This window comes from Euleptes europaea, chromosome 7, assembly GCF_029931775.1.
Source record: "Euleptes europaea isolate rEulEur1 chromosome 7, rEulEur1.hap1, whole genome shotgun sequence".
Taxonomy (NCBI): Eukaryota; Metazoa; Chordata; class Lepidosauria; order Squamata; family Sphaerodactylidae; genus Euleptes; species Euleptes europaea.
Window position 1 is genome coordinate 82530830 of NC_079318.1, and position 27786 is coordinate 82558615.

At 48.4% G+C, this 27786-nt stretch overlaps 1 protein-coding gene across 1 annotated transcript in view; it reads right to left on the reverse strand.

Moving 5' to 3' along the window:
- Positions 1-2907: 2907 nt before the first annotated feature.
- Positions 2908-27786, reverse strand: part of SMG5 (SMG5 nonsense mediated mRNA decay factor) — a 38650-nt gene continuing 13771 nt past the window's right edge. Inside the window, exons 7-22 of the mRNA XM_056852792.1 lie at positions 26314-26392; positions 25478-25603; positions 23574-23642; positions 22562-22770; positions 21524-21661; positions 17742-18452; positions 14019-14188; positions 13379-13454; positions 10089-10264; positions 8545-8703; positions 7577-7636; positions 6378-6537; positions 5805-5895; positions 5028-5102; positions 3740-3878; positions 2908-3380 (exon numbers count right to left, since the gene is read on the reverse strand). Of these exons, the coding sequence (XP_056708770.1) occupies positions 3297-3380; positions 3740-3878; positions 5028-5102; positions 5805-5895; positions 6378-6537; positions 7577-7636; positions 8545-8703; positions 10089-10264; positions 13379-13454; positions 14019-14188; positions 17742-18452; positions 21524-21661; positions 22562-22770; positions 23574-23642; positions 25478-25603; positions 26314-26392 (2522 nt within the window). The 3' untranslated portion in view covers positions 2908-3296. The remainder of the gene's footprint in view (positions 3381-3739; positions 3879-5027; positions 5103-5804; positions 5896-6377; positions 6538-7576; positions 7637-8544; positions 8704-10088; positions 10265-13378; positions 13455-14018; positions 14189-17741; positions 18453-21523; positions 21662-22561; positions 22771-23573; positions 23643-25477; positions 25604-26313; positions 26393-27786) is intronic.

Sequence of the window (27786 nt, forward strand, 5' to 3'; positions counted from 1 at the left end):
ACAATTTCCAAGGGTTGCGATTCTCTTTTTAAAGTGTATAGCCCAATAGCCCCCACTCCAAAGGAACAGAGAAGACATGTTCTTGTGGGGCTGCCCCAACCACAAACCCTTGGGCAGACTTTCCTATCAGAAGGGTTAAGAGGAGCCGTTCAATTGCCTCCTCACAAACCCACACTCTTAATTTAGCAAGCGCTGTCAAGCCTGTATTTCTGGAAAGCCCCACCCACTCCCAATTAAGCCCCACCCATGGGCGGGGCTTCCCCCGAAGCCACAGCCAGGACAAACTGAGACCCTCCTGGAATGGCTGTACCAGAGAGGTTCTGCCAAACTGTGCGCACGGAGGCCTTTCTGCCCACCTTCCCTTTAAAAGAATCGTGGCTTTAGAATGGCAGGAATTCGCATCAAGGAGGCTTGCTGCAGGCATACCCTTCACAGAACCACCCCCCTCATTTACGTCTCTTAAAGGTATAACATTTATTATGGCAATACAGTTTTTGTTTTTAATAAAAAAGAAAGATCCGTGAACTCTGCAAACGCACACACCAGGCGTGACCTACCAGGCCAGCCAGCCGTGAATCAGGGCCCGCCAGGTAAATCGCCTATTTTTGCTGACTCAGGCAGGCAGCCAAATACAGGAGACCTAATGGGGGCCTCTGCACATGGCTAAAGGGGCTACACACAGTTTGCTAGTTCACGAGTTGTGCAAGCCTTTTTATTTTACTCTTAAATTCCCTTTCCATGTTTCCATGCACGCGCACATACACAACACACATATCCCCCCCCCCACGGTTAACTCTTCAGCTGAACTCCATTTCAAGAAGTCTCTTTCAACTGAGGCCAAACCTCACATTTATCACCCATTAATTATGCCCAAGCAGCTGCCCTGGTCAAGCTTTGCATTTCTGCAGCCTGAGCTCTCTAGATGTTCTGATGGGCATTTCCCCTCCTCTTGCTACTCTTAAGGAGGCCACGCAAGCTCCCACCCTCATCTCCAAGGGCTTCTCCCCCCGCCCCCAGAAACCAAGCCAGGAGTAAATACTCTTAATGTTGAAACAGGACAGGTGACACAGCTGTGGAAATCCCATGGATTTGTTTTGCCTTCTCCTGGGCGCAAGGAGACTTCCCTGCTTGCGTCGGAGGAAAGGCGTATTGAATGGATCTACAGGGCCTGAACCTTTGTGCTTTCGGCAAAGCCTCGCCGTGAGTTCTGCAGGGAAAGAAAGCAGCGGAGTTCCTGCTCTCATATATCTCTTTGTCAGATGTGGACTGAGGGACTGCCACATCTAGAAATACCACACAGGGACAGGGGATTTAACTCCTGCTTTGCATCAGAAGCGCAGGGAACCAAGCCTATTAAGGGAGAGCGACAGAAGTACAGGGCCAAATGCCAACGCCACAGGAATTATAAAAAAGTTTTGCTGCTGTTCAAAATGGTGCCACTGGATGGCGCATGATGCCGCCCAAGGCAGTCTCCCTCCCCACTCACCCCCCAAGAGCCACCTGCAAATTCTGGTCCCCTCTCTCTCAGGATCACAGACTCTACCTGCCTCTCTCCCCAGAATAACTGAAAGTGGGGCAAGTGGAAACGGAGAGAAAATGCATTTTTTTTAAAAAGGCAAGTAGTACACCTGGTTTGCGCAAGGCAATTTGGCCTTCTTTAACTGACTGGAAGGGGAATCTGACTGAATATCTTCTTGGTAGAAACCAGTATCATCGTCGTTCTCTCAGCATCTTCCTATTGTAGAGACGTTAGAGGGAGAAAGGGCAAAAAGAGCTTTGCTTAACGTGTAGGACAAGTGGTATTTGGCCCCAGGACGCCCCCCCACCCCACTCAAGAACCTGGCTTCCTGAAGGAATGATTTATTGTGCCTGTATCACCCATTCCTGAGGTGCACTTCCCCCCGAAATACTGACACTAGCAAAAAGCCAAGATTTGATAGAAGAAGGACACTCGGACACGCTTGCGGGTATTTCCTCCGCAGACCCATTGACATGAGGAATCCCCCCTCCGGACCCTTGACTGCAGGGCAATGCTCGTCCTGTCGGGATCCTTCTCTCCCTTAAGGAAACAGGCACAGAAAGGGAAAGACCCCAAAAGGTTCTCAGGTAGCAGAAGACACCCTTATTCTACAGGCTACTTTCTTTCCTCCCAAAAGCTCGTCCCCGAAAGGACTGGGGTTCACTCTTGTCTTTTCCTGGTGGCAGGAAGCCACCTTAGAGAGGTTTTTTGGGGGGGTCAAAACTGTGAGGGGTCAGGACCATGCTTACATTTTCATTTAATCCCAGGGAAGGAGAGGGGTAATGGGAGGTGGGGGGTTGTCTGCACTCCCTGTCCAAGCAGCCCAAGCCAGATCTACATCACCACTTACAAAAGATGTCAACAATTTTACAAGGAAAGCCAAAAAGGGAAAGAAAAGAAACACAAGAAATTTTTGGACAGAGAGGCAAGGCGCGGAATGGGAGGCAAATGGAGAAATCACTTTTTTTTTTACACCGAACTTTTCTCCTTCCCTCAGCCCCAATAAGGACAAAGGAAATAAATAAGTTTTCTTCCTAAAACTTCCCATATAAAGAGCCTTTTTTATCGTCGCTTATCGTGGTTTTCTTGCTGCCTTTAAATCTTTCAAGCGTTTGAAAGTCCAGAACCCTTTTTAAAGGGGGAAGAAAAACCAAGAAGGCAGGCATTTCTTTGTTTAAAAGCGGGGGGTGGAGGGGGAGAGAAAAAGAGAACATGTCCACTTCCCCCATCACCAGTTTCCCCCCCAAGAGCCATCTGCAAATCCTGGTCCCCTCTCTCTCAGGATCACTGGCTCTTTCGGCCTCCTGTTTCTGCAGCATGGATGTGACGGCGAGTATCGTGAAATTCTCTCTTTTGTGTAAGCGCAGGCAAAAAAAACCCCGAAAAAGCAGCCTGCGGATTTCCAAAGGTGAGAAATCGAGCAGGCTTCATGGAGATGAACGGACCCCCTCCCACTTGCCAACCTCGCCTGTCTCCATCAGCTGGGAGAAAGGAGACCGTCTCTCCTCCATCCGGCCGAGATACGTCTCTCTTCTCAGAGCGGCTGCGTTGTCCACCACGGACACCACCTGTTCTGTGAGAGGGGGAGGTGATGGCGGGGTGCGCACGCGCGCCTGTGATCCATGCGCACGCCCCCCCGGATTGCTCGTTTTCGTGGGTTGTTGCTGCTGCGGCTTCGTGTCCAAAGAGCGCCCGTGTTTTGACTTCTTCTGTTCCAACGCTGCGCGTCGCAAGACGAGGAGACAAAGCTTCAACCAACCCAGCGGCTCCTGCGTCCTCAGCCCATTTCCTTCCACTGCTTGAAGAATTCCAGAACGTTTTTCACCTCGACGCTGGCATTGGCTGCCGCCTGGACTGCAGACTGGGAAATAAAGAACAAGGCAATTGGAGCCCCAAGAGAAGAAGCAGGACTGCTCTCTACATCACTCTGATTCCCATCACTGGCACAAGCCAGTGCTAGACTAAGAGTAGGCTGAAGCCCAATGATCCAAACCACCAGGCTGGATGAGTTCAACCCATCCAAGTCAGTGCTCTTCTGGAGCCCACAAGGGAACACTGGGGAAAGGTTGAGTGGTAAGCTGCTCTGAAGACCTTAAGGACAATAAGTGGGATATATATCTAAAAAACAAACCACTCATTAAGTAAAGGGCACAGTTGGGGGTTTAGTAGCCCCCCTCTTATCAAAAAACCCTAAACGATTTGGTTCTGGAGCCTGCCCACCTGCATGGGTGCTGAAAGTTTGCTCGGGTCATCCACCTGCAAGCCCGTGATGATGGTCACCATCCCAGTGGTGTCGTCTTCGCTGCACCCTTGTGACGCTGTCAGCTGTTTGCAGCTGTCCAGTATTTTAAAGAGGTTCCTGAGTTGGCGTCGAAGAAGGAAGGGGGGGGAGAAAAGGACAAAGGGACGGGTCAAACGTCACCACCACCTTGGTAAACTAACCCTTCCACATCGGTAGCAAGGCTAGGTGTGCACAAACGTGGCTGTGAAGAGCAACCTTGCCGGATCAGGTCTATCTAGTGCAGCACCCTGCTGCTAACAGTGGCCAGGCAGAAGCCCACCAGCAGGCCAGGAAGGCAACGGCCCTCCCCACTGACTGTCCCCAAGCACCTGGCATCCAGAGGTATACTGCCTCTGAGCACGGAGGCTCAATTTAGCTATCAGGACTATCAGGTCCATCCACGAGAATGTGATCTGAATTTTGCTTCCCAAAGGTGGTGAAGGTTGGGAACCACAGTGCAAAGGATAGTGAGCTAGAATGAAAATCACGAGAGCAGCGGAGGACAAAGCTCATACGGAGTTAAAGTGCAGGTAACCTCCTGCAGCGTTTCCCCAAGATTTCTACATTCATGGAGCTCTTTCCACACATTGAACCCATCTTGGAAACCCAGGGGTCTGCTCCGTGCTTCACAACACAGAATGCCCACATAGGCCTCACGATTAGCCACACGGGCGGAGAACTTGAGAAGATCCCAGGTTCAATCTCCAGCATCACCGGTTAAAGGACCTCAGGTCACAGATGGTGGGGAAGACCTCTGGGCCAGAAATCGTGACAGTAACTGCCAGAGCAGACGATACTGGGCTAGATGGACTAACTGCCTGGCTCTGTATAAATACAAAGTGGCTTCCCACCAGTGACTATTTTAAAAACGTTTGGAAAGCAGAAGGTGAGGAGCAGCCAATATTTCATTGTCGCCTACTGAGGACAAAGCAAGGGAGGCTTTTCTTCCCCTTTAAGAACAATTTTCTGACATCACAGTCAAGAAAAAGGCTTTGCAACAGCATCACAATAACACTAGTGAAGTCTCCGAATCCAGAGGGGAGAGCAGAACAGGATTTCCATGGGGAGTCTGAGCCCCGCTTTTGCTGGGGAGGGCAGGGCAAAAACTTGATAAAATAAATAAATCCCCTACATCGCTCACTGCCCCTCCCAATAGCTAAAAAAACTGTGTGAAGCGTACTTTGCTTGCATAATTTACTTTAATAAGATACTGAGCATCGACCTTACCAAGCATCCAAATCCTGCCTCTTCAGCTTATGCCTCTCAAAGCTCTTCCCCACTTCTTTCTGGCAGCGAATGTACCTGGAGACAGAAAAAGCAGACTCAGTCTCAGGAGGCAGCAGGCATCTAACCCCTTCAGCAGAACTTATTTGAATTTGCAAGAAGAAAAAGAAAACTGTGCTGAACACTTGGTAAAGCACAAACAGCAACAAAACAGTACAGGAAGCCAAGAATGTCTCAACCACAAAATAGTCAAAAATAAACTTAGTTACTATAGCAACATGTCTGCGGTTTATGCTGAATGCTTCTGAGTCTAGGAAACAAATTACTAACAAATACCACTAAAGTAATTCTAAACATCCAGTACATGTGAAAACAACTGCTGTGTAGTATACAACCAAAATCAAAGAAAATAAGCATTTCACCACCTCATTAATCTTCACGCTTATGGACTTGTGGTTAGATAAGGACTTATTTAGGATATGCTCGTCTATAAGAACTGCAATTCAACTATTTTTGAGCTCTTTTACTCTTGGGCAGTGACTGTACCCTTGTTTTGATTTTGGTTGTATTCCACATAGCAGTTCCAATTCCAGCTAGCTCAACATAGGCACACTCCATTTTTCAAAGGATAAGAGAAAGATGAAAAACCTACTGAGTCATGACACTTGAAGAGAGTCCTTTCTGACACAGCGCTCTACAGCTAATTTTGCCCTGACTCAAAAAGAAAAGCTTGCCATTTCGCAAGGAATACCACCCACAGGGGAAGGCAGATCAACGCACCTGTTTCCCTTTTTGAACTCTGCCTCCAAGTATCGGATACTGTCGCGAGCTCCTGCATTCTCTTTCTTCAGGAAGTCCAAGCCATCGATTACTAATGAGGAAACAAAAGCAAGCTCCTTACCATTTCCTGCACATGCACCCCCCCCCCAAGGAGCTATGGCCGCTTTCTAAATACATACACACTTATTATACCCTGGTGTGAATTTCATCTTTGCTCTGAATCCACTAGGTCAGAGGTGTGAAACATATGGCCCAGTGGCCAGATGCGGCCCCTTGAGAGTTCTTATCCAGCCCACGAGCCAACTGAGGCAGCCACCGCCACCCCAGTCCCAATCTGGGCTGGCGAGCAACAGCACGGCCCGACCAAGTAACATTTATGTCATATCCGGCCGTCGTAACAATTGTGTTCGACACTCCTGCACTAGGCGGTCTTAACAAAGCTGCTCTTTGCCTGACATCCAGCCCTCAAACAAGGCATAATTAACTTGCCTTACAGGGCTGCAGTAAAGTTACAGTAGCACTACGCTCTCGAAAGCACTGCGCAAACGTTCAAGTCTCCCGATTCCTACGTACCTGTCCGCGGGATGATGACAATGAATCTCCCGCTGGCGGCCAGCTGCCTGATGGTGCTGATGTGCTGGCAGAGCGCCTGGGTGTCAGGGACGAGGTAGGGGGACATCACACACTGCGCTTTGGGCTGCTGGAGACTCCCTTCTAACTGCGACACCTCCAGCTGGAGAAGGAAACGCAGGACTTCAGGGAGGAATTTCCCCGCAACTACCCCAACCTCCCGAGCGTGACCCTCAAATGCAGGAGGCCTCTTGGAAAAGGAGTGGCCAGCTCCAGGCAGAGGGATGTGTTTGGTGTGAAGCCAATCAGTCTGTTGGGTCTCTCCAGCTCAGGACTGCCTATCCCAACTGGCATCAGCTCCTGAGAATATCAGGTAAAAGTCTCTCCCAGCCCAAGATGAACACACATGAACACATGAAGCTGCCTTACACTGAATCATACCCTTGGTCCATCAAAGTCAGTATTGTCTGCTCAGACTGGCAGTGGCTCTCCAGGGTCTCAGGTAGAGGTCTTTAACATCACCTACTCGCCTAGTCCCTTTAACTGGAGATGCTGGGGATTGAACCTGGGACCTTCTGCATGCCAAGTAGATGCTCTACCACTGAGCCACAGCCCCTCTCTTAATGGGAGACGCCAAGGGCTGAGGTTCAGACTTTTTGCATGAAATCAACAGGCTCTCTACTGCTGAACTATGGTCCCTTTTCCTTGTAAAGAACCACGAGATTCTTCTCTGGGCCAGCATGGGTCTCAAAACCAAGTAGCTTGGCATAGAAGTGAATTATTCACAGATATCCTAGGTACTGCGGCCCCTTGTTTGTTTGGCAAATTTTATCAGTATCATTTTGTTTATGCCAATAAAGGTGTTGATTGATTGATTGAATTATTAGAAATGTAAGTAACAAGTTCTAGTATAGTTGTCAAACTTATTGTTATCTGTCTGTTGTAATATTAATAAATTTGTTTTAAACTTAAAAGAAAAACAACCCAAGACCTTGGCACAATCAGCACCATGTTCTGACCAACAACAGCACCTTCTCTCTTGCCAGCCCAGAGGATGCGCCTGCAAGCACGGCCTTCATTTAGCCAAGTGCTTTTCGGTCCCTGTTCATACTGGGATACAAGTGCCACTTTCCCCATATCTCCGTGTAGGGATTTAATGCTGCTATCGATTCCGCAAGCTACATCCCCACCCCCAGTCGTACCTGCAGCCGAAGCTGAGCCATGTCTCTCATGAGCCTGTTCCGGCGGGCCTCCTCAGCAGCCTGGCAAGAAAAGGAAACTCCAATTCAAATTGGCTTAGACACACCCTTAATTATTTCCATGCATCTTAAACGTTGTTGTGTGTGTAAAATCCTGTCAAGTCACTTCTGACTCACGGCGACCCTATGAATCAATGTCCTCCAAAACGTCCTATCCTTAACAGCCTTGCTCAGGTCTTGCAAATTGAGGGCTGTGGCTTCATTTATAGAGTCAATCCATCTCGTTGCTTTTCCTGCTGCCCTCAATTCTTCCTAGCATGATTGTCTTTTCCAGTGACTCTTGTCTTCTCATAATGTGACCAAAATATGATAGCCTCAGTTTAGTCATTTTTAGCTTCTAGGGTCAGTTCGAGCTTGATTTGATCTAGAACCCACTGATTTGTTTTTAGGGCAGTCCAAGGTATCCATAACACTCTCCTCCAACACCACATTTCAAGGGAAATGCTTACAAAAATGGTCTTAAAAGTGCTTTCTCCCCCTGCAAAAGGATGATGTTACTAATGTGTAGTTTTATTGTACTAAATCTCATGATCCGTTAATATGCCTTTAATTGGGGGGGGGGGCAACAGAAATACGAATGCTTCTGCTTCTCCTAAATTTGGGGGAAGAACAAGCTCAGAAGACCGAAGTCACTCCCAGGCTTCTCCCCATCACCCTTCAGAGATTCACAAGACACTTCCTAGAGACTTTAAAGTGACCCCGACTTGACAAGGATAAGGAGCCTGCATTTTGGAAGGAAGAACTGTGAGTTTCTCAGGGTGCAGAATTTTGTGAACACGCTATATTCTGTGATGTGATCCCTGGTTTTAAAAGTATGCAGCCAGGGGTGGGGGCGTGGGAGGAGGTGTCGATTTGGTTCAGAGATAACATGTGTTGGTTCCGCCTCAGCTTCCTTCCCCATAAAAGCTCACCATACGGAACTGGGCCTGGGCCTGCTGCAGCAAATTGTCCTGCTCGGACTGAGCGATGCTGATGAAGATCCCGACCTCGGAGTTGAACTGCAGGATGCTGCCTTGCAGGTGGGTGATGAAGTGGCCGAAGCTCCGGATGCAGCAGATACGAACCACTGACTGAAAGGGAGAAGGGACAGGTGTCTGCTGTATGGGGGTTCCAGCCTCTGCAGACAAAACTGAGGGGCCTGGACTCAGGCTTTACTACTCCAGCCTTGAGGTTCATTTCTGGGAGGGTACGAGCCACTCACAAACTCGCCTCACACCTTTGCTCAAACCAATCAACAGAATATATTGAATACAGAGAGAGTAAAAATAGGCAAACTCTCATTCAATCACAGGCAATAAAAAAAAGAAACTTAAAACAATTAACTAGCCGTGCTAACTACTCACAAAACAAAACTGATTGCATATAGTCTTACTGCCAGTTCCCGTAGCCAAAGACAATAACCTGAAAGGAGCTTCTCTCCATGGAAAAAACCCTCTTTCACATCATGGGCCTCATTAGTTTCAGGTGTTACCATCCCAGCTGTAGTTCCCTAGGGCATGAAGCTCTCAAGGCCAGAATGCCCTTTGAGCCAGCCCAGCTGTTATGATACCTTCTTTCTTACATCTGTAAAGCAGGGAAGTTCAGCAGCAGAGCAAAGGTTCACCTACATGACACGTGGATACAACAACCACTCCACCTTTCAGACCAGAGACTCCCGGCATCTTTGTCCTCTGTTTCAGCAACCAGCTGACACTCATAAGTCGGGCACGCAAGCACCAGTACTGTCCCCTCGTGTTTGCCCCATGGCTACAGGCACTCGGAGGCTCCATTTAGTTACTGGGGCTAGCCATCACTGATAGGCTTGCCCCCTTCATGAGTCTGTCTAGTCGCTTTTTTCAAGCCATCAAAGCTAGCAGCCAGCCATGAACTCCTGCTGCAAAACATGTGCTCATATATACAGGAAAAAAATACCACTATGAAACCGAATGTGGTAAATTATATCATTTCAAAAAGGTGATTTATAATTCCAAGTAAAGACTTACAATATTCAAACACTTATGTCCAAAAAGTGCTAACTATTAAACAAGGTTTCACGATTTTATCCTTGTTTAGCATTAGCTTCATCAGAAGTCTGTATATATGCGCTTTGGGTACCACTCTTTTGATATATTGCAAAACATGTGCTAGCTGCTCTCTTTGTTTTGGCTCACCTCTCCACCGACTAGGATTCCTTTGCCTCAGCGACCAACTACCTGCAGTGTGTGAGAAACAGTCCTGGCCCGCCTTGCAGGGCTGATGGAGAATGTGGCATGTGAAGCGCTCTGAGCACCAAGGAAAGGCACGACATGAAATCTCCAGAATTATTATGGATAGTAGCTCAAGCCAATATGTCTTCATCCTAGCTTACCCATATTTCACGTAGCTGTACAAATGCTCAATGCTCTCTCACATTCCCCATCTTCCAAAATTAGTAATTTTTAACGTGTTTTTGAACTATCAAAAGCCAGGCTCATACCTCCTCCACTTCTGAAAGCACAGGCCTGTCCTGCTCGAAATTGAATCTCTTGTGTGCGCTCTTCAGTGGGGGAAGGTTACGGAGGGCCACGTCTTCCGGAAGGAGCAAGCAGGAGCTCAGGTCTGGAAGTTCGCACCCTGGCAACATGTTCTTCACCTCATTGCAGAAGGCCAGCCCTGGGGGAGGACGGAACAAGGTAACCACTCAACACTTACCTCAGAGACAGAACAGCGACTAGAGACACAGGCCCATCATGGCCCTCATTAGGACCTCCCGTCTAAAACTAAAAACTGGTTTCCCACTCAATTTCTAATGCCAAAGAAAAAAGGTTTCCAACATAAACGTGCTAAGGGATTGAGTGACACACTTCCATGCCCAGCAGAGAACCAGTGACAGCCCATTAGGTGTGCTGGCTGGAGTGATGGACCAAGATCTGAGAAACCCTGGTTCGAATCCCCACTTTGCCATGGGAAGCTTGCTGCGTGACCTCGGACTAGTCATTCTCTCTCAGCCTATCGTACCTCACAGAGTTGCTGAGAAGATAAAATGGAGGAGGAACAATGGAAGCTGCTTTGGGTCTCCACTGGAGTGAGAGGCAGGGTGCGGATGAAGTAACTGACATGAAAATGAGAATCACCAGTGATGGCAACGTCCTGGTTTTACTGACATTTAGGATGCGCAAAACACCAGCCGGAGAAGCCTAGTAAGCAACAAGCCAAAAGAAAGCCCTGCCTAACCTCTAGGACAGGGGTCTCAAACTACAGCCCGCGGGCCGGATCCGGCCCCTCAGGGTCCTGAACCCGGCCCCTCAGGCCGGGCCCAAAACCAGCACTGCACCTCTCCGCCGGGAACTACGAGCCCCATGATGCAGAGCGGCCCGCCTCTGGATGGAAACAGGAGGGGGAGAAAGCCCATTCCCCCTCCCGCTGCATGCCGGGAGCGGTAGTTTGAAGCGGCCTCCGCGCGGGGATGGCCTCCAACCAGCTCCGCTTGGGCGCTACCTTGTGACCTGAGGCGGCCGTCACCGTCTCCTCCTCCTTTCCCCCTCCCTCCCTGCCTGCCTGCCTTCGTCCAGCCCTCCAAGAGGGAGCTGAGGAGACTGCCGCCAACTGCAGCCGCCGCCGGTGGTTTGGGAAGAACCCGGAGGCAGCCGACCCGGACTTCAAGCTGGTAAGGGGGGCAACGGCTCACCTCTGGGGCAACCCGCCTTCCTCTCTTTCCCCCCCCCACCCCTTCCCCTCTGTCTAGTCTCCTCCATCCTTCCCCTGATCCCGAGTGCGCCTACTCAGGAGTAAACCGCATTGACTCCCGATAGAGCTTAGCCCGCCGCCTCCTGTCCAGGGTTGCTCCTGTCTAAGCCGAATTCGGCCAATTATGCACGGGAGGTTTTGCCTTGGATTTGCCGCTCTCTAGAGGCACATTTTCCCCATCTTGAATTCTCAAAACTCTGCATGGAGGGGGGCTTATTGTTCAGCTTTGAGCATTCAGATGGGGAAAATGTGCCTCTAGAGGGGCAAATCCAAGGCAAAACCTCCCGTGCATTAATGGCCAAAAATAAGCCCCCATGCAGAGTTTTGAGAATTCAGATAGGGGAAATGTGCATCTAGAGAGCAGCAAATCCAAGGCAAAACCTTCCACGCATAAACATTTCCCCCCATCTGAATTCTCAAAACTCTGCATAGGGGCTTATTTTTGACTTTTGAGGATTTGGCTGGGGAAAATGTGCATCTAGAGAGCGGCCCTAGGATTGCACTGAGATAGAAATTTTTTTAAATAAATAAGCCCCATATAGCAGCATGCCCAGGAAGCATCAAGCCGACCTCCTGCAAGACTAGCGACCCACCCTGCAGCCCTCTCCTTCAAACTGACCTTTCCCACTTCCTCTCCTAAATTTACCTCTATTTTTATCCTTATTTTCCCTCTCCCTTTTTAAACTTAGCCAAAAGCAGGCCCATACTTCCCACTGAAATATTATAAGTTTATGTTGATTAAAATCGTTCTTCGTTTTAAATATTGCATTGTTTTATTTTTTGTGCACTACAAATAAAATATGTGCAGTGTGAATAGGAATTTGTTCATATTTTTTTCAAACTATAGTCCGGCCCCCAACAGTGTTTGAGGGACAGTGAACTGGCCCCCTGCTTAAAAGGTTTGAGGACCCCTGCTCTAGGAAGTCTCCAGGTCAGGCTTGCTCACTGGCTTGAGCGGGCTGGTTCCCAAGAATCACAGAGCTGGAAGGGACCACCAGGGTCATCTATTCCAACTCCCTGCACAATGCAGGAAATTCACAACTACCTCTCCCCCACACCCCCAATGACCCCTACTCCATGCCCAGAAGATGGCCAAAAAAAAAAACCCTCCAGGATCCCTGGCCAATCTGGCCTGGAGGAAAATTCCTTCCTGACCCCCAAAGTGGCGATCGACATTACCCTGGGCATGTAAGAAGGGGCCACGAGAGCCAAACACTGACACAACCCTTCCCGCCCGCCCTCTCATGATCTGCCTTAATTCACAGAATCAGCATTACTATAGATGGCCATCTAACCTCTGCTTAAAAATCTCCAAAGAAGGAGAGCCCACCACCTCCCGAGGAAGCCTGTTCCACTGAGGAACTGCTTTGTCAGAAAGTTCTTCCTAATGTTTAGCCGGAAACTCTTTTGAGAGCAGTCATCAAATAAGCAGTATGTCCAGGAAGAGGAAAGGGCAGGAAGGAAGGACTGGCCCATTCACTGAAATGGAGCAAGGTGGAGAAAGGTCTGTGCTTAGAGTTTTTTAAAACTGTGTCACATGCTTTTGGACAACTCCATTGCCATCCACCCCTTCTCCCCTATCAGACACAAGTCAGGCCTGGTAGGCTTAAGGAACAAAGAAGAGAGGATGTTAGGTAAGGAAATTCTACCTCCCCAGGCAGGAGTTGCATCCCTTGTGTTTTGTACAATGACCAGCACACTGGCTGAACTAAAGCGTTAACATATAGTACTAGCTATGAAGCCCAACACTGTGGACTGTGCTTCAATGGCAGAAGCCGTAAGAAACATGCGGGTTCCAAAACCTCCAAGCCATTAAAAGTGGGTAGCTCTGTAGGGTCACGGAGATAGGGGATGGGGGTGGCTAGAACCAGGCACCACAGGACTTGCTTTCACCCTCCCCACCCCAGTTATAACAATCGCAGAAGATCGAGGTGTAAATAAGGAAGGCCCCACCCCAAACTCAGGACAATGACATCTGAACGGCAAAGGAAGACTTAAGGGGAGACAGCAATAATGAAGGGAAAGATTTTGCAACATTACCCGAGTCCTGCAAGTCTCTAGCTGAAGGAAGCAGGTTCAGAAGGACAGAAAGTCTGTTCCACAAACTCTGAGAGCTCTAGGGGAATTAAAAATTTTAAAATGAAAATTAGCAAATGGAAATCAAGCTCCCTAGCTGGAATAAGAGCATGATATGTAAGTTTTGGAATAAAAGCATGAAATATATTTTTAAATCAAAATTGTAAGTCAGCAGAGACAAGATTTCTGAAAACTGCAGCCATGTTTCTAGTAGTCCTCACTTTACTGGAGGAGAGTGCTGTGGAATATATGTGGGTAGCAGCCTGCACTGGGGACCAAGGGGAAAACCACTGTGCTCTAGGTGAATGTAGACCTATACATTGCTTGTAGGCCACAATCTGGCTACCCTACAAACTGCAAAACCCACACTCACTGCCCCACCCATTACATCTATCCGTAAGCACGTCACCACCACAGAATGAACTCCCTCGATTCTTGGAGGGTTCAAAACACCCAGATCAGAATTTACAAAAGCAAAAGCGAGCAAATTTTATCTCCAAACCAGGACCTTGAGGTGTACTAAACTCAGTTTGGATTCTTTTGGCAGAATTTGAGCTCAATGGAACTCGCCCTCCTCTCCCCCTAACTGGCACACACGATTTACCTGTGCGCACATAATGATAAGGTCTGTGTTTGTTCTCAGCCAGTCCAGGAACACCTTGACAGTTGGCAGCAGCCCCTCATTGGTTATGATCTCCAGCTTCTCTTGGAGAGAACGCTCGTTCCTGCAGGATTTGTTACTGGCGACACTTTCTTCTGACTCTGAAGCATCTTCTGGAGCCACAGACAAAGAGTGCATTAAAACATGAAAGCTGGGTATGCAAACGATTGTCTCTCTCTCTCTCTCTCTCTCTCTCTCTCTCACACACACACACACACACACACAGAGAGAGAAGAGAACAATATCACTCAACTGTAGGCAAGAGGCGTAATTTCCCCGTCCAGCAATTTTATTTGGCTCCCAGAAACCCTACCAAATTTTAATCAAGGTGAGGCAAAAACGTTCTTGCCCACAGTCACTTAATAAAGGAAAGAAACATGGCTGCCAAAGGACGGGGAAACAGGGATCTCCTGGCTTTCATTGCAATGCCTTGACCAATGGCTACTTTTTGAGTTCAGAGAAAATGATCACTTTTGAAGGTTGCGCAGCAACACACAATTTCCAGCCCCCAGACCATCGCCAACAGCAGCATTCCCCAATGTGGCAGCATTTTCAGGAAGAGGGCAGGACCATTTTAAGGCAGGGCTTGTTATTGGCCTGTCCTCTTTCAGTTGAAAGGGTTCTCCACTGGAGTATTAGGACTGGTAAGCGCCTGGGCTTTCCTTACTCAGTGTGTGGCTTCATTCCCCCTTGAGGATTTCCTTTCTCCCCAGGAGGTGTTGAGGAGGGAGGTATTCTGTTTGGCTCTGCCTCCAGAGGTAGCCAATTTGGGGTGGTGCTCACCACCCTCTCTCAAAATTCCAAAGGTGCCCGCAGTCTCAAAAAGTTTGGAGACCCCTGGTATAGAAGAAGAAGAAGAGCTGGTTTTTATACCTCACTTTTCTCTACCTTTAAGGAGTCTCAAAGTGGCTTACAATCTCCTTCCCTTCCTCTCCCCACAACAGACACGTTGTGAGGTAGGTGGGGCTGAGAGAGTTCGGAGAGAACCATGACTGGCCCAAGGTCACCCAGTAGGCTTCATGTGGAGGAGTGGGGAATCGAACCCGGTGCTCCAGAGAGACAATCATTTGCAGCAATGAACTGGCCGACTATGGGCTGGACACAGTCTCTGAAAGCAACCCCCCACCAGTGGCCTAACACAAAGCATGCTTGCAGGTTGTAGAAACATTCCACATTTTAACCTGTCATGTTCTCTCACGGCTTTTGTACACAACGTACATATTTGGATGCAATGCAAGGTGACTGACTGTTCTATACCTGAAGCGCTCCCTTGGCAGTTCCTCCTTCCCTTGCCACCTGCAAAATTTACCACCCCATAATTTAGAACTGTCTCTTCTTGCCCTACTTGCCTCTTGGCCATCAGAAGCACTTGAGGGGGTGAGGTTAACCAAGTAGATTTTTTTCCTGTCGGCTGTGCCACGGCAGAGGGCTAGCGATTTTTAAGATGTTTAGGTATAGCAGGAATCAGAAGAATGCAAGCCCTCATGCAGGGTGGGGGGAGAGAGAGCTGGGAAGCTCATCATAAGAAAGGCCATGCTGGATCAGACCAAGGTCCATTAAGGCAAGCAGTCTGTTCATACAGGGGCCAACCAGGTGCCTCTAGGAAGCCCACAAACAAGACGACTACAGCAGCACTGTCCTGCCTGTGTTCCATAGCACCTAATATAATAGGCATGCTCCTCTGATCCTGGAAAGAATAGGTATGCATCATGCCTAGTATCCATTTTGACTAGTAGCCATGAATACCCCTCTCCTCCATGAACATGTCCACTCCCCTCTTAAAGCCTTCCATGTTGGCAGCCATCACCACATCCTGGGGCAGGGAGCTCCACAATTTAACTATGCGCTGTGTGATGAAACATTGCTGGGCAGGACATGGACTCCCCCTCCCCTCTAACTGAGCAGAGAAGGTGGGCATTTAATTCACATGTCCACAGACTGAGGGGCTGGCGTAACCCACAGTGAGGACACCTTCCTCCACCGATGGGGAACAACGGTCCACCTGCAATGCCTAAACTCTGGCAATAGCTTTCTCAAGTCTCAGGCGAAGAGCTTCCCCAGCACCACTGGACCAAGGTCTGCAGCAGTCGGGAGAGCTCTAAGAAGTTTTTTCCAGGATGCTAGAAAGGAGGTCTTACCTATGCCAAGTCAAAATGTGTGATTGGTCCTTGAGTTTTGGAAATGGTGACACTAATTGTAAACATTTCAAAAAAAGACTTTTGAACTGCCAGATTCACATTTCAGATTTTTTTTAAAAAGCTTCATTTTCTGACCTCAACACACCCCACCCTCCCGCATTTGACAACTCACCGGCATCTCGCTCACGAGTCTCAGCTCCCTCGCAGTTTTGTGACTAAAATCAACTCCCTCTTATTCCGAACAAGATCCCCGTCTCCCACACAAAATTTAGCAAGCCTGACTGCTCATTAGTTTTGGATGCTAAAGAAACAGAGTTGCCTTTCAAAAACCCACCTAATTGGTCACATCCACTTTCATTAGAAGAGTGTATATCACACACAAAATTACCAGGTTTCTCAGTGAAGCACGAATAATTTCCCTAAGAATGGAGTAGGCTACAGCTTAAAGACTGGTTTTCTTTCTCCAAGATGAAACAGCTTCTCAACTGAGGCTTACTGAATCAGCTTGCCCAGAATCAACACATTTTACCCAAAATCAACACACTTTACAAATGAAAATGTAAGCTTCTATCAACCTCAAATTTGGAGACAGTGTGGTCTAGCAGTTAGAGTGTGAGATCTGGGAGACCCAGATTCAAATCCGCACTCTGCCATGGAAGCTTGCTGGGTGAATGTGGGCCACACACAGCCTAATCTACCTCACAAAACTGTTGTGAGAATAAAATGGAGGAACACTGTAAGCAGCTTTGGGTCCCCATCTGGGAGAGGGTCAAGTATATAAAAAAATATTTCCTTCATTTATACCCTAACTTTTCTCCCCAATGGGGACCCGAAGTGGCTTACAATGTTTTTCCCTTCTCCATTTTATGAATAAATACATTCAGCAATAGTTCACATACCATGAGCAGCCATATCTTTAAAGACAAAATCTCACACAAATGACCATGGTAAATGGACATCAAAAATAAGCTATCAAATATTGTGTGTTTATCCACACATACCCCAAAATCTGTAATCGGTTTGTCGGACGACTTCTTCCAAGAGGGAAATTAGGAGGTGGCAGAAAGTGAGCATGGAGGGGAAAAGGCAAGGAGGAAGTGGGATTTAACCCACTGATATGCTGACTTTCTCTGCCACTTAAGGAAGAATCAAACTGTCTTACAATCACCTTCCCTTCCCCTCCTCACAACAGACACCCTGTGAGGTCGGTGGGGCTGAGAGAGCTGTGACTAGCCCAAGGTCACCCAGCTGGCTTCATGTGTAGGAGGGGAAACAAACCCAGTTCACCAGATTAGCCTCCGCCGCTCATGTGGAGTGGGGAATCAAACCCGGTTCTCCAGATCAGAGTCCACCGCTCCAAACCACTGCTCTTAACCACTACGCCACACTGGCTCTCTCTGTGCAACTGTGGGAACCGAAAGTAAGCAGATCCAGACCAAAGGCTGCCAACTGGAAACCTCTTGTAAATACTTTACCCGTGCCAGTAAGAAATTTCGTTTGTCACCCAGCATGCCTGCTGTTCCCTTACCTTGCTCAGCCACGCCTGGCTTCTCCACGTCCCCGTTGACACAAGGCTTGCTATCTGCCACCTCTTTCTGGGCGGGCGGCTCGCAGTTGGGCTTGAGGAGGACATTGCTGAAAGTAGGGGCCAGTCGGAAGCAGCGCTTGGTCTGGAAGAGCTGCGTGGACATGGCTTGGAGGTTGCTGGCGATGCTGGCGTCGCTGGCGCCTAGCGAGCCCGGCCCATTGGCCACCGGCTCCAAGGGCTCGGTCTTGGTGACGCCGGGGCCTTTGGAGTCCACCAGCCTCCCTTCGCCTTCCACAGAGCCTAAGGTCTCCCGGTCTCCATTCCTCATGCTCCTGGTCCGGCCTCCCCCTTCTGCGTCTGGCTCATCCTCTATGTCTTCCAAGTCCGAGCGGGACTCCTGGCTGTTCATGTCAGAGTCCGTCTCCATGTCGAAAGCTGCCTCGGCCTCCTCATCGCTCTTCTCCGAGCCCGTCTCGGAGCCGTCGCTGCCCTTGGTGGAGTCGGGGCTGGAATCAGAGTCAAAGCCCTCGCTCAGGTCGCTCTCGTCCACCTTCTGGGCATGCCGGCGGCGGCGAAGACAGGAGAGGCGCGAGTATTTCTTGCTCCTCTTGCTCTCGGTCTTCCTCTGATCCTCGCTGGGTCGGTGGTTGGCCAGGTCAGCTTCGGCTTCTCTCTCGATGGAGTTGGATGGCTCCCTGGTCTCGGGCTCTTCTGCAAAGAGTAGCCAAACACACACATGCACGGTAGAAACTGCTGAAAATTTGGACACCCGTCATCGTAAACAATCCTTCTAAGCCCATCCACAGAAGGTACCAGGGCCAAAATTAAGCTTAAAACTAAGAGCAGATATTAAACAGGAGACATCCAAGTGATTTCAGCAGTGGTGATGGCTGGGAGCTGCATAGCTTAGGGAGGAGAGGTTAGCTCTATTAGAATCATAGAGTTGGAAGGGACCACCAGGGTCACCTAGTCCAACCCCCTGCACAATGCAGGAAATTCACAACTGCCTCCCCCCCCCCCTTAACCCCAGTGACCCCTACTTCATGCCCAGAAGATGGTCAAGATGCCCTCCCTCTTATCATCTGCTTAAGGTCATAGAATCAGCATTGCTGACAGATGGCCATCTAGCCTCTACTTAAAAACCTCCAGGGAAGGAGAGCTGACCACCTCCCAAGGAAGCATGTTCCACTGAGGAACAGCTCTAACTGTTAAAAAATTCTTCCTATTAGGGCTGAACTGAACTGGGAGGGGGACAGTTTGCACGAAATTTTATAATAACATGAAGTGTAGCAGTCCCTCCCCCCCCCATTTTAACGATTCACTCACTGCACAATAAGGGTGCCACCAACTGAGGCCACTGTCCTTGGTGTCTTTCATTACCTTCCTCCAGGAGACAAAGCAGCTAAGGCTTGTTCCCAGGCATCTTTAAAGACGGCATGGCAAACCAATGAAATTTCACCCTATGATGTCGGAGGGGCACTAAATGAAGCTAATGTAGAATGCATAACCTCCTGGTTACAGGAAGGAAGATTTTAAAGGAGGACACAATGCCAATGCAGCCAAAAGGATAGGGATTGGGGGGGGGAGGAAGAGGAGTAATAGTTGGTTTTTTATATGCCGACTTTCTCTACCACTTAAGGAAGAATCAAACTGGATTACAATCACCTTCCCTTCCCCTCCCCACAACCGAGACCCTGTGAGGACTGAACAGATGAGAGGAAGGTTTCCTCCAAATCTTAATTCAGTGGCAGCTGAATGACTGGGAGGGGGGGAGTTGCTCGCTATTCTTTGCCTCTCCACATTAGTAAAATAGTTTTAAAACACAGTATTCTATGCAAAGAACATGCAAGTCTGCTTAACTGATAACAATCACAAAATTCAGATTATGCAGATAACTTGGATTACTTTGGCATAGCAGGTGTTTGTCTTGGTACACACAGCAGAAAAAGCTTGAAAGACACAAACGTAACAAACTTGCTCCACTGATCAGATGCTAGCAAGTTTCTTTTATTACAATCCGTGCGAAGGGGTGGGTAGGAGAAGTTTTAGGTTTCTGTAAAGCCTGGATACTTGAGCCTCTAAGGTCAGTCTGCTGCCGAGAAGGTTAAGAAGTTATATGCTAAGACTTAATTAAAAAGAAGCCGACTGCTACTCTAAGTAATCTTGCGCTGGGCTGTTATAATCCTCTTGTTAGATCAATAGCACTTGATGACTTAAAGGAGCTTAACACCACCTTCGGTGTTACACAAAACTCAACAGAGAGACGTTTGAAACCTGCATTGGTCAAGACAGCCCCTCGGCCTTGCAGCTGTGGAACCTTATGTGAGATTTTTAAAGCAACAAGAGGACACTAAGGTGGGCTCTGAGGCTATTCTGAATAAAATGACATAATCCTGTTACCTTCTTCCACCCTGTCACAGAAACTTTTATCCATAACTACAAAGCTTAATGTCACTTAAAAACAAACAAACATGGACACAGTCAAACCTTTTCTCTCAACGGTACACAGGAGAAGACAAGGTAAACCAAGAAGAGCAGAAGAAGAAGAGTAGGTTTTCATACACAGCTTTTCTCTACCTTGTTTACGGCGTCTCAAAGTGACTTACAATCACATTCCCTTCCCCTCCCCACAACAGGCACCTTATGAGGTAGGTGGGGATGAGAACGCTCAGAGAGAACTGTGACTGGCCCAAGGTCACCCAGCAGCCTTCATGTGGAGGAGTGGGGAATTGAACCCGGCTGTCGGAATAAGAGTCCGCCGCTCTTAACTACTACACCATGCCGGCTCTCAAACCAAAGGATCAGGAAACACAGCTCTCACATCTCCCTTTAAGGATTCCCTGACCTCAGAAGAAACATGGAATGAAGGTAAGCCAGTGAGGCCCGCAATGAATATGCTGCTGATTGAACATATCTACAGCACAAAATTGCATCTGCTTTATACCACAAGCTGTCCTGATTTCCTGCAAAGAATCCTGGAAACTGCAGGTTGGTTAGGTGCTGAGAATTCTGTTAGGGATCCTTCAGCCCTCCTTAGAAGGACAGGGTCTCTACGAGTGGGAAGAGCAACTCGCTCGAAGATACCCTCCTCCACTGATAACTACCAGAGAGAATGACTTAAACCAGCCTAAGCATATAGTGTAGATGTGCCAACACTCACTTGTACGTGAAACTAATTCTGTCCCTGAGATCAAGAGGTATGTGCAACCTATTACGTAAATATATTTTAAGAATGAGAAACAGATTTTATTTTATTTTTGCACAGGAAGCTACAATGCTTGGGAGAGCCAAATACCTGGACCAGAAAGGCTGTCCCATCCCACCTAGTCACAAAAGTTCTTGTTGCACACGGCCTGCTGATCAGCTGTGGCAGAAAACCTGGTGATGAAGGGCTGCTGTGGCGGAAAACCTGCTGATGACGAGAACCAGGGTGGTGTAGTGGTTAAGAGTGGTGGTTTGGAGCAGTGGATTCTGATCTGGAGAACAGGGCTTGATTCCCCTCTCCTCCACATGAGCAGTGGAGGCTAATCTGGTGAACCAGGTTGGTTTCCCCACTCCTACACACAAAGCCAGCTGGGTGACCTTGGGCTAGTTACAGCTCTGTTAGAGCTCTCTCAGCTCCACCTACCTCACAGGGTGTCTGTTGTGGGGAGGGGAAGGGAAGGTGATTGTAAGCCGGGTTGAGTCTCCCTTAGAGAAAGTCGGCATATAAAAACCAACTCTTCTGCCTGCTGAACCATAAGAGAACTTAAAATCCTCCTGGGGGATCCCCCTGCCCTTACCTGCGCCATCATTCTGGAAGGCTGGGACTGGGTTCTCGCCTTCTTCCAGCTCCGCCTGCAAGCGAATGTTGACGTGGTTGATGAGGTGCGAGAAGAGGGCCAGCGTGAAAGCGATAGCTGCGCTATACTGCTTGGAGCCTGCAAAGAGAGACAAAGCAGTATGGGAGATACGTGGCAGCAGAGGAAAGGAGCCACTGAGACCAACAGCGGGATAGGAAAGCACCAGACTACACTCTATGGTAGCCTCTAACTTCACAGTGTACACATCCATGCTCACTGCAAGACCCAATTTCTTAAGGTTTGCCATATGATCAAGACTCAGAGATTACAACAATTGTCATCCAAAGATTAAAAGACCCTGGGTAAACTAAGGAACCCCAATCTTCCAGCTGCATGAATATCTGGACTCACTGTATAGAGAAATATGCACACCACCCACCAGTTATTATAACCCTATTTATAAATAGCTTCTATCCTGGGGAGGAGACAAGCCACCTTTGGAAACAGCTGTGACTCCATGGGAGAAAGCCTGCTTTGCATACCGAATTCATTCCCGGGTTCGTTTCCTGGCATCTTCAGTTAAAAGATCTCAGGCAACAGGTGTTGGGAAAGACATCTCCCAAGCCTTTGAAGACTTGCTGTCATAACAACATCCCTGCTGGATCAGATTAGCGGTCCGCCTTAAGCATCCTGGTTCACACAGCAGCCAACCAGTTGCCAGTCAGAGGAGACAGCAACTGGGCTAGACTGACTGTCTCTGTGTAAGACAGCTTCCCATGGATGCCCACAGACTTACCAAGAGGATTCTGACTCTGTTTCAATCTCAGATTCCCCCACCACCACCACAATGCCCTGGGACAAGGCCAATCCTACACCCTCAATTATGTTGCCTGAGAGGTTTTAGAGATGCCAACCTGTAAACTGACCCCAAAAACAGACAAGCCCTTAGGTGGCTTGCAACCAGCGCACCGCTAGAAGCTGGCTATCCTGGAGCTTACTCTGCCCGGGAAGCATCCGCTACAAGGACATGCTGGTTACCTGCCCTCTTGAGGCTGTGGACGCTCATCAGGCAAATGATGACCATATGGAAGATGAGGAGGTCTGGCAGGAACGAGTAGCCGTTCTCGCACTCCTCTTCGTCGTCATTGGCAGAGCTCAGGTTGGGCGAAGAGGGCAAGTAGAACAGACAGAGGTTGAAATCCTCCAGGACTGACTGGCAGAGAGACGTCAGCTCAGAGTCCACAGAGCTAAGGGGTTGGGGGGACAGAAGGAGAAGAGCCAGAAGGATTCCTTAACACGGCAAGCAGTTATCACATGAGTCACAGGAGAACCACCTGAAGTGCCCTTCCCTCCCAACCACATGGCTGGGCATACCTCAAACAGTGGTCATGTGACCCCTCAGAGTAAGCTATTTTAAACAGAGGTCACATGGGCAGTGTGTCGCTTGTCAGTGAAGGAGCGGCTGGGACTCAGTCTACAGACTTTCAGATACACATGGCAAGTCCAATAAGCCACCATGTTTAAACTGGGAGTATAGAATATACAGCATCAAGTAGGACCCAAAAAGTGTGTGTGTGTGGGGGGGGGGGGAAATACCAACACCACATCCTCTATAGCAGTGGTTCTCAACCTTTTTTGCTCCATTCCCCCCTTTCACCATTGTTCAGAATATAATGCTCCCCTTCCCAAGATAGTCTGACAAAAAAAAAAAAAAAAAAAAACAATTTACAGATTGCACATAATTTACAGAACATCACACTTTGATGAATCGTGGTCCAAATTCACCCCTTTGAACCCTAAAATTCCCCCCTGGGGGGGAATTCCCCCCTTGTTGAGAACCACTGCTCTATAGTGATGAGAGGACCCTTTCAAACACCCAGGACACTCACTAACTACAACCAAAATGTAGCATAGTGGGGTAAGAAGTTTTCCCCCCATGAGAATACATCCCAGACTCCGTTAGACATATACCTATGGAAAAATTCCAGGTTTCAGCTCCTTGTTATGCTAATCTATAGTAAGTTTATACACATAGATTCCAGGCTCTTACCTGCTCTTCGGCTGCAGGAGGCTATGCAAGTACATGAAGCTCACCAGTAACCTTTTAATATCTTTGCACCTATGGGGGGAGGGCAGAGAAGAACACAAGGGGAGCAGTTAGCAGACATTCCCCTGGGTTTAGTGGTTGGATCACATGGAAGAGGTATGGAAACAGGAGAGGACAAACAAGTTGGGCTGTAAAGGCAGAAGCCAGGGAAGAGGCATCATGGATGTAAAAGGCAAAGGGTGGTGTATGACCACACGAAAAGCCCCATTCATTAACCATATGCCACCTACCCTTCCCCTGAAATTTCACAAAACGTCATCATATGCTGCCAAATGAGCTTGAGGCTTTTTTTCAGGCTGATGCCTCCTTGCCATTTGGAAGTACATGAGTCCCTCACACTCCTCTTTGGGGACCCGTTCTGGTCACAGTGGCGAACACAGGGGACAGGCAAGCCATTCTGTCCTAAGGATCAGATGGAGCCATGAAGTGGGGATCTGTCACTGCCTGGCCGCTGTCAACTAAGCCACTGTTCCAGCTGGCAGACTGTCCCTTTAACTTCCTGGGGGACTGCTGCCTTGCAGGGCCTCTGGTACCCAAGAGCACTCTAAATGAAACAGAGTCCCAGCAGCACCTGCAGCGCTAAAGAAGGTGCCCGACTTGGACCCGGCCAGTGGCTATGGATACAAGCAGGGGCCACTCAGCTTGGACTCAAACAGTGGTGACAGGTGAGCATGTGCTTGTCATTGACTCTAGCCAGGTCTGAGCTGAGCCGCCTTTGCAGTATTGTCATACTGCATGGACTTTTTAAATAACCTTTTTGTTTGTTTAAATACAGCTTCCACACAAGTTACACTTAACCACAGGCCCAAAAGGTTCCAAGCAGAAGGGGCCAAACCAATTTGTACATCTTACATAAAATCAGAAAGAAGCAGAAGAGAAAGCAATTACAGCAGCCGTCACCACACAATAGTCATTAAAAAGACATTTTAATACCCCAATCTACCCCTGGTTCAGACAGAATGACAGTCTGCTATTGTCAGGAAAGGAGAAGCATCCAATTACTGAGCTGCGTGTCAGGGAGGAAAAGACAGGGAAGGCATGAGCTGAAGGACCCCCTGGGCTCATCCCTATCAGTAAAATGTGAACGCTAGGCTTGGTTATGGCAGCCAAGAGAACAGTGAAAATGTTTTGGCATACTAGAATAAGGTTACTATTAGGAATGCATTCACCCCACGCATCAATTCCTACATGCAACATCACAGAAGTGAGTTTTAGAAGTGTGTTCCTTCCCTTTGGTAAAAAAAGGGCCCAGATTCAAGTTGCTATAAGATAGAACAATCCACACAAAACAAGCAATTCCTGAGTGTTTTCAGAGACACATCTCATTCATCACGGGCCGCTCATTCACCGGTCCCTGTGTTTCCCTACAGAAAATTTCAGGGAAGTAATCATGTTCTGTTTACACCCAGGATGACCAGCTTCTGTATTGAGCTCTATTCTCCTGGTCAGGGGATGAAAACTATGCTACTCAAAGAGAGCTGGCTCAGTAATAAAGTAGGGGCCATCTAGTAGTAAAAGGTTCAGAGTTCTAGTAAATGCAGCCAGAGAATTAGAAAATCCAGGAAAGGTGCACAATTTTTTACAAGTTGAAAAAGTTTATCTGTACAAGTGAAAATGTGGACAGACTTCTGACTATGTAAAATTCAACCGAAGTTGAGCAAGGGTGCAGGGCCAGTAGTGGAGGGATTGTCAGATAAAATTATTTGGAGGTCCAAACCCAGGCCAGGGACCGGCATCTGGCCATGTGAACTAGTGTTTGGGGATTCTTTGGCTCACTTCTCTTTTGAACAAGCCAAGCAGAGTCTAGGGTTCTGCTAATGTTAGGTTTCATCCTGAAGGACTCTTACCTCTTTTTGCTCGGTGACAGTTTCCTGGTTTCGCATTTCTTCAGCTGGTGATACATTTTGGCGGCCTTGTCATAGAGGCGTTTGAGGTTCCCGTAAGCACCTTCAAAGGACACTTCAGACTGGATACTGAGCAGGCACGGGGTTCCACAAAACAGAACTGTTAATTTCTCACAGGCCTTTCGCTCCACCTCCTTTTAAGTCAGAAGAGCTGTACCTCACAAACTAGACAATTAACAAAAACCTCAACAGATTTGTATGTACTTGCTTCTCTCGTATGACACATCCCAAAGGAAGAACTGAGAGTCCCGCAAGGCATTAATATCTTTTCAACCACCCCTACAATTTCATTGACCCAAATGTTTTCAAGCATATGGGCAATATTCTCATGATGCAGCAAGAAAGCCAAACTTTCCCCACTGAATTTTCACTCTGATCCATCCAGTCTCCACTCACATCTCTGAACACCAGGCACTAGTGGGCAAACAGAAGGGATGTTGCCCCCACACCCTGCCTGTGAGCATTCCAGAAGCATCCAACTGCAGAATATACATATTATCCCAACTGCATGTTTCTGTTTTTCACCAATTTGCAGCAAGGTTTTACAAATCGCCCATTTACTTGTGGCCGAGAGGCCATCATCCAGGCCAGTAAGGTTAAGCAGCTGCCTGAGCAGCATTCCAGAGACTGTTGCCCCCAACGGCAATATACAGAGCAGGAAAATAACCGGCAACGCTGCACAAAGAAAACAGTTTTGAGGCCCATGAGCAACAGCAATAGGCAGACAGCTGACACGAATGCGCTCTCCTTCCGCAAGAAGCTCAGTGAGAAATACTCACCAGCGCAGGTAGCAGTAGGTGGCTTCCACGTTGTAGTATTTACTCCCAGCCAGTGTCCCCAGCTGATTAAAGGGCATGCCTAAAGCAACAAGGCAAAGTGAGAGCAATGCTACCTGTACTTGTTCATACGTCCAAACAAAACACGTCATCTGTTAATGCAAGGCACTGCAACCCACCTGCAAAGCACAGGATGCAGTGTTTTTGAAACATGAAAGGTGGAAGGAACCACCCTTGTACTGAAGCAACAGGCTGGGAGGGAGACAGTGCCCAGCAAGGGGGAGGAGAAGACGGGCTCGTTCCAGACAAGGGAAATAAGAACATAAGAAAGGCCATGCTGGATCAGACCAAGGCCCATCAAGTCCAGCAGTCTGTTCACACAGTGGCCAACCAGGTGCCTCTAGGAAGGCCATGAACAGCTGCAGCAGCATTACTCTGCCACAGCACCTAATATAATGGACATGCTCCTCTGATCCTGGAGAGAGTAGATATGCATCATGATTAGTATCCATTTTTACTAGTAGCCATGAATAGCCCTCTCCTCCACAATATGGCACGGGTGCAGCTGCAAGGCAGAACTTCTATGAGCCCACAAGCGGCAGGGCAGGAGAACCAAGGAGCTTGGTGCTGAACTATGAGGAATGTGAGGTCTGAACAATTCTAGACCTTGTGGAGATAGGGCTGATGAGTGGGAACAGGGCTGATGCATGTAAAGCTCATGTATCCAATTAATTATTTTCCAAATAGATGTACAGCCTGTTTACACATGGTGGCTCCCCACATTACTGATCAGGCACACACCTTACTCAGCTTCAGAAATCCTGATGTATTCCAAGCCTACTCCACTTGGGGACCCAGCAGGTCATGTCTAATAAGGGACATAATTCTGCAAGGGCTGACAGGCCGGGAATGTGGGTTCTACCCTCTGACTCGCTCCTACCTTAGTAGAGCAAATGGGTAACAGGAGCTTTAACCCCCTCCTATCCAGAATGAACAGAAGAGAAGCAGTGGCAGGGTCATCTCCTTATTATGCACCTCAGCTGCTGACACCCCCCCCCACACACACACACACACACTTTTGCCTTGCTTTGGGATCCTGAACAGGAGTTTAAAGCCACCACAATGCTTAAAGGGTCGAAAGCCTATGGGGCTGTTCATGATGGAGAGGCACTCCGTCTGCAGCCGTCTTAAGATGGGAAAGCAAGTGAGGTGCACAAAAAGACAAGTGAGGTCCTTGGGATAAGGAGATATGCTCGGGGCTAGACTGGAAGCCCATCTGGGTTGGACTGGGCTCTAAAGCCACTAATTACCTAGCCTGTTTTTCGGGGTGGGGGGAGAGAAACAAGTGGACTACTTGTCCTCAGTTGGAGCCAGTGTCAGAGAGGCAGCACAGTAGACAATGACACCACACAGGGCGGGGAGCATGGAAGGGCGAGGCAGGAAATTCTGCCTGTTGGTCCTGGAACCCTATGGAGA